The sequence below is a fragment of the Phascolarctos cinereus genome, unplaced genomic scaffold (assembly GCF_003287225.1).
Source record: "Phascolarctos cinereus isolate Bilbo 61053 unplaced genomic scaffold, phaCin_HiC Scaffold_4;HRSCAF=312, whole genome shotgun sequence".
In the NCBI taxonomy this organism is placed as follows: Eukaryota; Metazoa; Chordata; class Mammalia; order Diprotodontia; family Phascolarctidae; genus Phascolarctos; species Phascolarctos cinereus.
This window is the reverse complement of record NW_027555847.1, coordinates 59,771,245-59,783,498: the sequence shown is the minus strand read 5'-3', so window position 1 is coordinate 59,783,498 and position 12,254 is coordinate 59,771,245. Positions and strand designations below refer to the sequence as shown.

General features: G+C 40.2%; 1 protein-coding gene across 12 annotated transcripts in view; it reads right to left on the bottom strand.

Moving 5' to 3' along the window:
- Nucleotides 1-3,083, bottom strand: part of CHCHD6 (coiled-coil-helix-coiled-coil-helix domain containing 6) — a 313,985-nt gene extending 310,902 nt beyond the window's left edge. For 9 of the 12 annotated variants that reach the window (XR_013485825.1, XM_078152227.1, XM_078152228.1 and 6 more), the window contains exons 1-2: nt 2,857-3,083; nt 2,352-2,435 (exon numbers count right to left, since the gene is read on the bottom strand). Coding sequence is in view for 9 of the 12 variants with exons in the window: in XM_078152227.1 (XP_078008353.1) it covers nt 2,352-2,435; nt 2,857-2,940 (168 nt within the window). In the remaining 3 variants the exon portion in view is untranslated. The remainder of the gene's footprint in view (nt 1-2,351; nt 2,436-2,856) is intronic. The other 3 variants (XR_013485826.1, XM_020981162.2, XM_020981158.2) reach the window with 2 other exon arrangements.
- Between the last annotated feature and the right edge of the window lie 9,171 nt (nt 3,084-12,254).

Sequence of the window (12,254 nt, the reverse complement as noted above, 5' to 3'; positions counted from 1 at the left end):
ATTATCTTACTTGATTCCTCAAACAACCTTGCAAAGTAGGTGCTATAGTTATCTCCATTTTGCAAATTAGAAAACCACCGCTGAGAGGTTAAATGTCTTGTCACAGATATCATCTCAGGTAGAAGTCCAACCCAGGTCTTACTGAATCCAACTGCTCTATCCATTACACCAAACTACCTCTCAGTGAAAAGGTAACAAAGCCCCAAAGGGGCAGGCAACATGCTAACAGAGGGCTCTGAGGAGAAGCAGACAATGCCTCAGTGACATGAAATTCTATGGGCCCAGAGAAAGAATTCGGCTTGCCCAAAATCACCCAGCCAGTTGGTGACAGAAACAGGGCTGGAAACCCAAGTCTCCTGACTTCTGGTTCAAGTCTCTTCCCTATCCCTAACCCACCTTTCCCCTCTCCCTTCTATGCCCATACCCTCTAATTTAGAATCAGGAGCACTGGGTTCAAAGTCTGGCTCTGCTAATAATGGTAAAGAACTGGAACTAAGGGAGTGCCCCTCAATTGAGAAATGGCTGAATAATTCAGAGTACATGAAGGTGATGGAATATGATTGTGCTCTTAAAAAGAAAAAAAAAGGTGAAAGGGACGGTGTCAGAGAAATCTAGAAAGATTTGTGTAATTTATACAAAGCACTTTTCAAACTTTAAAGTGCTATATTAAATGCTAACTACCGTCATCTTCACAGGTTTTGGTTATCTGTGGGTTGGCCATCGATAATTAAATGGGAATTTTTAGAGATCTGCGGTACACTGCGGAAAATCACAGATGACTTGTATATATAAAGAAAACTTTAAAAACTTTAATAAGTCATAAATGCACAAATACTGCATGTTATAATCTATTTTATAATTTATTCCTATAAGTACACATACATAAATTTATTATTAACAGTGAGATTTTGTTAAAAGTTTCAGTGTGCTAAAGAATTACAGGCTATGCACTCTTTGGGGATGCCTCTTCTTTGTCCCTCTACCATCTAGAGTCAGTCACATGATTTTCTCCCCCAGTGATCACTGTATCTAGGGCTTTTCCTGGAAAGAATTCTGTGAAGCAGCAACTGTAGCTGCACAGGAGGCTGCAAAGACTATGCACAGTGTGTGAGATAACTAATCTCTGTCTAGTAGAAACTGCAAATTTTTTATGGGTGCAGTGTGTTGTTTTACATGTTTTTTGTGTTAAATAAATATGGTCAGAATTATTTTTTAAAAAAGTTTGGGCTGGGGCCTAGATGGGTGGCAGAGAGACCACCAGGTCTGGAGTCAGGAAGACTCATCTTTCCGGCCTCAAACACTTACTAGCTGTGTGATCCTGGGCAAGTCACTTACCCCTGCTTGCCTGTTTCATCATCTGTTAAATGAGCTGGAGAAGGACAAACCACTCCAGGATCTTTGCCAAGAAAACTGTAAATGGGATCACAAAAAGTCGGACATGACTGAAAAATGACTGAACAACAACAAGTGGGGCCTAGAGTTATTTGAGGCTTTTCACATTTGCAGGGGTCCCGTGCCCCTAACCTCTGCCAGCGTCAAGGGATGACTATGTTATTACTGCTGTTGTATGAACTGATGCAAAGTAAGCCTAACCAGAAGAACAATTTATATAACAACATAATAAAGACAAACAGCTTAGAAAGACTTTTAAGAACACCATTCACTGCAAAAACCAAGCACAGCTGTAGAGGACTTAAGGATGAATCAGGCTACCCACCTTCCCACAGAAAGGTGATGGACTCAGAGTACAGAGTGAGACATATTTTTTGGACATGGCCAACAGGGAAATGTGTTTTGCTTGACTATACATATTTGTTTAAAAAAAAAAGGGTTTTGTTTTATGCCACCTACTTCCTGGTAGTGAGATGATAGCCTCAAGGTTCAGATTGATAACATCTATATTTATACATACAGCAGTCAAGCAAAACAGATTCCTGTACTGGCCATATCTCTCTCTCTCTCTCTCTGTGATTTTTATTGCTCAGTTGTTTCTCATATATGAGCGTGTGTGTGTGTGTGTGTGTGTGTGTGTGTGTGTGTGTGTGTGTGTATCTGTGTGTGTGTATATATATATATATATACGTATGTATATACACATATAGACAGGCCCCAGTTACCTCATATGTATGTATACATGCACACATATATACAGGACTCAGTTTCCATATGTACGAATGTGTATACGTATGCATATATTCGTGTTTTTATATATATATGTACATAAATACACAGACAGGGCTTCAGTTTCCTCATGTGTATTCATCCATATATCCACATGTGCGTCTATATGTATGCATATAAACAGAGAGGGACGGCCAACGTGGGAATTTGCTTTGCTTGGCTGCACACACCTGTAACAGCTTGGTTTTGTTTTTCTTTTTTCTGGCTTCCTCAATTTGGGGAGGGGGGTGAGGATAGAGGGAGAGAATGCAGATCTGAAAATAAAATAGAATCATGAAAAAAAACCACAGGTTTTATTTTTCTTTCCTTTTTCATGGGGGTGGTGCAGGAAGAGAAGGTGGGCTTTTGTTCACTGAAAGAAATAAAGGTGGATTTTTGTTTTGTTTTGCTTTAACCCGGGCTCTGCTCCTCACTCCACTCACTAAGAGCACAACTGGAGAGCTGGCTGGGGAGGCTGGGAGCCCCTCGGGGCGTGTGACCTTGGCCAAGTCCCTTGCACCTCCAGGCCTCAGTTTTCCCCCTGTCAGGTGGGAGGAGGCTGGTGTGGAGACGCTTGCCAGCTCTCGCAGTCAGTCCGCCGATTCCCCGCCCTTCCCCGCTCCCCCTCCCGTGCCCCCACCCCCTTCCCCGTCCCCTCCCGCCGGCGCGGCGGGCGCGGCCTAGCCCCGCACTCACCCGGATCCCCTGCAGCACCCGCACCCGCTCCTCCTCGTCTACCCCGAAGGACACCTTGCGGGGAGTGCTCTCGGTGCTCCCCATCCCCGCCCTCCCAGAACAAAGACCCCCGGAGAGGTTCCGGAGGCGAAGGGGAGCAAACGGGAACAAACTGTTTCTTCCACAGGACCCTAGAACCCGCTTCAGGACTCCCTGTTCCCTCCAGCTCCCTCAGTCTCCGTAGCGAGCCCCCGCTAACAAGACCTCGTCTTATTGGCTGCCGGCGGACGGGCAGCCAATCGCGAAGGGCTTCCTTCGCGAGGCATTCTGGGAATTGTAGTCTTTTTTTTCCCGCCCCCCCTTCCATGGGAGGTGCTGCCCCACGGAGCCCCGCCCCTCCAGGCGTCTAAATCCAAAATCAATCCCCCAAGGGGTTGGGGGTCCTCGCGGCCTGCGGGGCGGGGTGTCAGAAAAAGTGTAGTCCAGCCGGGTGGCCGGCGTCCCTTCTACACCCGGCCCGGTGTAGCTATAATCAGTCATTTCACGCTGGAGAGGCAACACATGGTGCATAGGGCACAGTCATGGTATCACAGGTCCGGGGTTCAGGTCCAGCCTTAGCCTCTCCAGCTGTGTGTCCTGGGCATGTCACAGATCTAGAGCGGGGAGGACCTCAGAGTCCACCTACTCCAACTCCGCCACCACCCTCACCCCCATTTTACATTTTACATTTTACAACTGAGGCCCAATGACTTGCCTAAGGTCACACACTTGCTCAAAGTCACCTACATAATCAGCATCAGGAGCAAAATTTTAGCCCAGGTCTTCTGACCCCAGAGCCAGAGCTCTGTCCATTGCTCCAGCCTCTCTGAATTTGTTTATTGATCTCCAAAATAAAGATAATAATCCCTGTTCTGTCTAGGGATGCTGAAAAGCCAAAATCAGATAAAGTCTATAAAGTGCTTCATAAACCTTAAAGCACTTTATATAAATGCCAGCAATTGTTCTTCTAGATACAGAAAAGAACCATGTGCCACTTTGCCTTCACTGACCTCCCACACTGACAGCCTACCATACACCCTAGCTCTTGCTGACATATAGAAAGTGCTTAATAAATGCTTTTTGACTCACTGGTGCCCTTTCTCCTGATAATTTCAAATTTATTCTGTCTGTATTTTGTTCGTGCATAGTTATTTGCATGTCCTCTCCCTCATTTGACTGGGAACATCTCAAGGGCGTGGACTATCTTTAGCCTTTCTTTGCATCCCCAGCACTTAGCCCCTTAGTTCCTGGCACCTAGTAAATGCTTTAAAAATGTTTATTGATTGCTTGCACATTGCCTTCTTCAATCTGTCATTGGTTTGTACATCTTGTCTTTTTCATTTGGTTTGGTTTTGTTTTTGGCCAGGACCAGGCAACGTGGTTTAGTAGAAAGAGCACTAAGTCTGGAAGTCTCAGCATCTGAATTTAAATCCTAGCTCTGTCATTTATTAATTACTTGTTCCAGGGCATCTTTTCAATAGATTGCAAAATGTTTTGACCCAAGGAAGGAATGTCACCAGGAGCCTCAAAGTCTATTTGTATGGGGACTTTCCAAAATGGTGGAGAGTGATTGCTTGATACTCTACTCCCATGAAGGTGGAGTTGGTGAGAACTAGAGAGGAGAGATCTCTTCCTCCTGGGCTTCTGGCTTCCAGCTTAGAGAGAGAAGATGTACTCTTCTATACTCTCTCCAGATCCCTGAGCAAGAGAGAGACTGGGAAGAAGCCAACATCTAGAGGACATGGAAATCTCTACCATGTCCCTATCTTCAGCTTGCAATAGGAAGATTGGATTAGATGACATTTAAGGTCTCTTCTAGTTCCAAACCCTACATCATCTGGGTAGGAAACATCCCATGTGGAAACTCTCTTCACTAATTCAGATCCACAATTTCCTGCAAATTGTAGGGTTTCCTAAGGCATCAAGTTAAAATAAATTTACTAAGGTAAATTACCCAAGCAGATTAATATAAAACGGAATCAGGATTTGAATCCAGGTCATAGAATTATAGATCTAGAACCAGCAAGTGTCTCGGAAGGAATCTAATTCAACTCTCTCATTTTATATAAGAGAAAACTGAGGCACAGAGAGGTTAAGGGACTTACTTAGGGTCACACAAGTCAGTACAATCATCAATGTCAGGATTTGAAATCAGGTCCTTGGATCCCAGAGTAAGTGTTCTTTCCAAAACTATCCCTCTAGCCATTATACAATACTACCCACAATAATAACAATAAAAACTTGCATATATTTAGTACTTTAGAGTACTTAAAACATATCCGTGGAATACTATGGTGCTGTAAGAAATGATGAACAGAATGGTTTCAAAAAAACCTGAGATTTATATGAACTGATGCAAAGTGAAGTGAGCAGGACCAGGAGACCATCGTACATAGTAATAGAAATATTATAAGGATGATCAATAGTGAAATACTTAGCTATCTGATCAGTACCATGATCCAAGACAATTCTGAAGGATTAATGATGAAAAAATGCTAGCTACCTCCAGAGAGAGAAAACTGAGTACAGATTGAAGCATAATTTCTTTTTTGTTTTCTTTATTTTTCTTGCCATTTTTTTCAACATGGCTAATATAGAAATGTATTTTGCATGATTTCATATGTATAATTGATATCACATTTCTTGCGTTCTGTTATGGTGAAATAAAGAAGACAAATTTCATTCAGACAAATTTCATCCAGGCAAAGGCATGTGATTACAGAAATAAATCAGGTCCAAGCCTCTCGGTAGCCAAGGGCCCAGAACCTGGGCTTCTACACAGTTAATATGCAATTTGGAGGGAGTGAAAAACAGGATTTAGGGATTAAAACATCCCGTTTCTTATTGGGGGAGAGGATCAGGAGACATTGAGGTGAGAAGGTGAGGAGTAGTTTTGTTACATTTCTTAAATAAAATGATAGTTGGGAGGGAGAATAATCTTGTGATTTCTCCAAAATCAGATGACTTACATGAAGTTGAGACTTAACTTCACAAAATGGTAGATAAAGGGCAAAATGAAGTTACCCATGCTATTTTTTTTTAATGTAATACTTCTCAATGGGTAAGGAAGGAGAGGAGGGAAGGATATAATTTGGGACTCAAAAAATTTGTAAAACAAATGTTAAAAGTAAGCAAATAAAAATTTGATTTTTAAATGCCTATTAGTCAGTACACACATTCCAAGAGAGATGAGAAAATTAAAGCTGAAAGTTTAAGGGACTTGCCCGAAATCATGAGGTTAGTACATATCAGAGCTTTCACCTGCTAAGGGGCACATTCATATACTCCACAGGGAGAATCGACCCAACGCCTACACAAAGGCTCACATCCTTTAAATTCCTTAGGTTGGTCAGAGACTTCCTTGGATGAACCCACTGCCGCTGCTATCTCAGAATAGTAGAACCCTTCCTGCAACAGATCGAGGGTTCCTTCTTGGCCCAAGAAACCAAAATGATCATGGACAGAGTTCATAGCCATGGATCAGCAAGCGTGGGGTATTCATCACTAATTGTCTTCTCATGCTTCATATAGGACCATTTACTTTGTGATGTTGTACTCAACAGCAGAGTTATGACTAGTTCCTTAATGATACTGTACCATCAGCAGTGACAGGTTTAATTCCGCTGGGGTCTACCCCTTTTCTCTTGCCCTGTATTCTAACTTTTTTATTATTTTTTTCTAGTTTTTATTAAATGCTTTATTAAAAACTTAATAACAAACATCATTACAACTAAGCTTGCTTTGTAACTATTTATGCTTTGATTTTTAATGAATCTAATATTATAACTTTTTAGTCAAAATCTCCAAATAAATCTCCAATGGGATTGTTTGTCGATTCATTCTCATTCATATTTTCTATCACATGTTGTAAATGGTATGTACTTTCTTCTTCTGATTCTGCTTTTTTCTTATTTTTAAACTTAATTTTTCTTGGGGGTTTTTTTTGTTTTACCACAATTTATTTTAATACATCCCTCCTCATTCCCTTAACAAGGAAATAATCCCCTATAATAAAGATTTTAAAAGAATGAAAAAAAAAGACAGTTTAGGAAAATCAACTGACACATCGCTGATGTTTAACAGTATATGTGATGTTTCATATCCATATTACCCCATTTCTACAATGAAGGGATGAAGGAACATTTTCTCTGCTTCTGCTCTTTTTGATTTGTATTATTTCATAGAAAGCTTTCCAGATTTATTGCCAGATTTATTGTAAGTCTTAATTGCTTTATAGTGTTCCATTACACTAATGAAATGTGCTGCAATTTATTCAATCATTCCTCTATTGTTCAAGGTTTAGGCTGCTTCCAGGTTTTTTGCAATTACAAATTTAACCATCAAGTGAAATTGCCAGTTCAACAGGAAGGATCAGATTCAGGGTGCTCCCTTTTTCATCCTGAAGATGATAGTATTATACCATGCTGAGTGGAGGTATTAGAACCATACCAAGTTCACTATGGTTCTCATAGAATGGACAACCTTTTATTTCCAAATTCCATCTCCCTACAAGCAGCAAATCCATTCTATTTCCAGGGGACATGACTTATTGTGGATTTATCCAATCAGAATCCGCTTGCAAGTCTCTATCTCTGGAAAACTGAGCTGGCTTTGGAAAGTAATACATAACATAATGTCTACCATATTAGTAGTCCATAAGCATTTATTGAGTATGTTCCAGGCACTGTGTTAAGCACTAAGGGTATAAAGAAAAGAAAAAAAAAAAGGTTCCTCCCCTCAAGGAGTTCACATCCTAATAAAGGAGGCAACCTGCAAGCAATCATATGCAAGCAAGCTGTAGACAGAATAAATTAGAAATTATCAACAGAGAGAGCTGGCATTAAAGGAGATTGAGAAGACCTTTTTATAGAAGGGGGGATTTTAGCTAGGAATTAGAGGAAGTCAGAGAGGCCAGGATGCAAGGATAAGAAGAAAAAAACGTTCTAGACATGAGGAATAACCAGTGAAAATGCATAGAGTCAAGAGGAAGAGCCAGTATGGCAGAATAGAGGGAAGAAGTGCAGCTGAATTCTTCCCCACAACTCCTCCACAAAGATCTAGAAAAGGCACTGAAGTCCTGACTGGGATAGCCAAGAAAAAATAAGTCATTCCCTCTCACCCCCCACCCCCCACGCCAATAGGTACAGAGAGACAAAGAGGTATTTGGGTACTGGTGACAGGGTCTGGCTAGAAACATCCATGCTCTAGCACAGGGACAGAAAAAGAGTTGTGGCTATACATCAGGGCAAGAAGAGATCCCATTCCCGCACAGAGGAGCCTGACCTTCTACAGGATGCAGGAACAGATGTCAAATGAAAGCTCTGTTGCTCACTACCCAATTTGAGGGCACAGATCCAGAGTGCATCTGAAGAGGGAATCTGAGCCTAGGGATAGCATTCCATAATGAGAAGAGGTCATGAGCTCTAAGCTCTGTACTAAGCTAGGAGAAAATTAAGAAGCAAGAAAACTCTGACCATGGAAGTGAAGCAGAACAGTTGTCTTTCCAGCCACCAGCTGAGTGTGAAGACTGTGCAGAATAACCAGGACAGAATTCCAAGACCAAAGATAAGCTTGAAGATCTGTCAACCAGTTGAGTTTTCCAGTTGGCTGATAGAAGTTGAGTCCGGCAGCAGTCTACTGGAAGTCCAACCAGGGGCAAGCCCATAGGTGTGTTGTTTAGACTCAAACTCAGATAAGGAACTTGTAGAGCTCAGACCTAGAGGTCAGTGATCAGACTTTGCCCTGGATCAGATCAACCACTTTGAGAACACTGAAAGGTTATAGGCCCACAACTTGAGCTGAACCTAAAGTCCTGGGGGAAGAACATCTAATACTCTAAGAAAACAGTAGTAGGATTCACAGGGACACAAACTTGACTCAGATATTCTCTTCAGAACTGTCCAGCCCTAACATAGTTTCCGAAATCAGAAAGAATGAGGAAATTTAAAGAGCTATTATGATGTCAGGGACACTCAAAACACAAATCTAGCAGAAGAAAATTATTCCCAAATAGCAGTATGCTAATAAATGTTTAAAAACTGGCTGGGGGGGGGAAGGGGGAAGGGGAATGTATAAATAACACACTTTTAAGATTAATTTGCATTATTAACACTTTCTCCATCACTTTCTTAAACCTAAACAATCAACAACAAAAAATCAAGTAAGCCCTAATTTATATCAATTGCTAATTTCTTAGGTGTAAATGCACACACTGAAAATTTCACAATCAACTCTCCTGAGCTGGTATAAGCTGGCTTGAGTATTCCTCTACTCCAAATATCTACAATAAAGCTTCAAAGCAAAATACAGCTTGGGAACAAACTCAGCCAGAATTTCTGGAAGAAATGAGTCAAGATATTAACTTTTTAGAGTTAAAAGTGGTTTCATAAATAAAATGAGTTCTAAAAGAAAAATAAAAAAGAAATGAGAGCTATGGAAGAAATAATTAGAAAGGGAATTAATAGGTTGGCACAAGAGGCACAAAACCATGCCCAAATAAGAAACTCCTTGAAAATTGAAAAATTGGTAAAGTGGACCAAATAGAAGCTAATGATTCCATGAGCCAAGACAAATTTTAAAAAAATCAAAGGCTAAAAACAGAAGAAAATTTAAGCTATCTCAAAGCAAAAAAGAAGAAAAAGAAGAAGAACCTAACCTGGAAAATGTATTGAGGAGGAAAAAATTTAAGAATATTGGACTATCTGAACACCATCACCAGAAAAAGAATTTAGATAGCATTTTCAAGAAATCTTAAAAGAAAGTTGTCTAGATCTCTTAGAACCACAGGGCAAAGTAGAAATAGAAAGAATCCCTAGTCACTTCTTGAAAGAAATCCCCAAATGAAAATATAGTAGACCAAATCCAGAGCTTCTATGTCAAAAGAAAAAAAAATTCTGCAGCCAGTCAGAATAAAAAAATTCAAGTATGTAAAAGCCAAAATCAGGATCCAAAAGATTTAGCAGCTATCACTACAAAGCAGCAGGGAGCATAGAATATAATATTCCAGTTGGCAAAGGCTTGCAGCCATGAATAAGTTACTTAGAAAAAACTGGGTACAAGGGGAAAAAAATGGATTTTTAATGAAATAGAGGCCTTTTAAGCATTTCTTTTTTATATATAAATATATTTATTTTTAGTTTTCAACATTTACTTCCACAAGATTTTGAGTTTCAAATTTTCACCCCATCTCACCTCTCCCCCACCCCAAGATGGCATGCATTCTGAATACCCCTTCCCCTAGTCCGCCCTCTCTTCTATCTCTCCCCCCCCTTCTCTTATCCCCTTCCCCTTCTATTTTCCTGTAGGGCAGGATAGACTTCTGTACCCCCATTTCCTGTATTTCTTATTTCCCAGTTGCATGTGAAAATATTTTTTTAAACATATGTTTTTAAAACTTTGGGTTCCAAATTTTCTCCCTTCCTCCCTCCCTACCCACCCTCATTGAAAAGGCAAGCAACTCAATATAGGTTGTACATGTGCAGTTATGCAAAACACTTCCTTAGTAGACATGTTGTGAAAAACTAACTCTATTTCCCTTAATCCTATCCTGCCTCTTTATTCTATTCTTTCTTTTGACCCTGTCCTCTCAGAAGTATTTGCTTCTGATTACCCCTTTCCCAATCTGCCTCCTCTCTATCATCCCCTGCTCTCTTGTCCCTTCCCCCCTATTTTCCTGTAGGGTAAGACAGATTTCCATACCCAATTGAATGTGTATGTTATTCCCTCCTTAAGCCAAATCCTATGAGAATAAGATTAATTCATTCCCTCTCACCTTCCCGCATTTCCCCTCCACTGTAAGAGCCTTTCTTTTCTGTTTTTTTTTGTGAGATAATTTACCCCATTCTACCTCTCCCTTTCTTCTTCTCCTAGTATAATCCTCTCCCATCCCTTAATTTTATTCTCCAGATATGACCCCTTAATTTTCAACTCACCCCTTGCCCTCTACCTATCTATCTATCTATCTATCTATCTATCTATCTATCTATCTATCTACATACATATAATTTTTCCCCTGCCCACTAGCCTAATACTGACAAAGTTCTCATGGGTTATAAATATCATCTTTCCATGCAAGAATGTAAACAGTTCAACCTTAATAAGTCTCTTATGATTTCTTCCTGTTTACCTCTTCATGTTCCACTTGAGTCTTGTATTTGAAAGTCAAATTTTCTATTCAGCTCTGGTCTTTTCTCAAGAATGCTTGAAAGTCCTCTATTTCACTGAATGACCATTTTTTCCCCTGAAGGATTATACTCAGTTTTGCTGGGTAGGTGATTCTTGGTTGTAATCCTATCTCCTTTGCCCTCCGGAATATTATATTCCATGCCCTGTGGTCCTTTAATGTAGAAGCTGCTAAATCTTGTGTTATCCTGATTGTGTTTCCACAATACTTGAATTGTTTCTCTCTGGCAGCTTGTAAAATTTTCTCCTTGACCTGGAAACTCTGGAATTTGGCTACAATATTCCTAGGAGTTTTCCTTTGGGGATCTCTTTCAGGAGGAGATCTGTGGATTCTTTCAATTTCTATTTTGCCCTCTGGTTCTAAAATATCAGGGCAGTTTTCCTTGATAATTTCTTGAAAGATGATGTCTAGGCTCTTTTTTTGATCATGGCTTTCAGATAGTCCAATAATTTTTAAATTCTCTCTCCTGGATCTATTTTCCAGGTCAGTTGTTTTTCCAATGAGATATTTCACATTGTCTTCTATTTTTCATTCTCTTGGATTTGTTTTACAGTGTCTTGATTTCTCATAAAATCACTAGCTTCCAAATGTTCTATCCTAATTTTTAAGGAAGTATTTTCTTCAGTAAGCTTTTGGACTTCCTTTTCCATTTGGCCAATTTTTCTTTTTAAGGCATTCTTCTCCTCATTGGCTTTTTGGACCTCTTTTGCCATTTGGGTTAGGCTATTTTTTAAGGTGTTATTTTCTTCAGTATTGTTTTGGGTCTCCTTTAGCAAGCTGTTGACTTGTTTTTCATGATTTTCTTGCATCACTCTCATTTCTCTTCCCAGTTTTTCCTCTACTTCTTTTACTTGCTTCTCAAAATCCCTTTTGAGCTCTCCCAAGGCCTGGGACTGATTCATATTTTTCTTGGAGGCTTTGGATGTAGGAGCTTTGACTTTGTTGTCTTCTTCTTCTGGTTGTATGTTTTGATCTTCTTTGTCACCAAAGTAAGATAATATAGTCTGACTCTTTTTGCGCTGCTTGCTCATGATCCCGGCCAATTACTTGAGTTTTAAGCTCTTTGTTAAGGTAAGAGTCTGCTTCCAATGTGGAGAATGTACTGTCCCAAGCCTCAGGGCTTTACACAACTGTTTTCAGAGATACTTGTAGGGACCTGTAAATTTTCAGTTCTTCCAAGGTGATATGATAAGAGTCA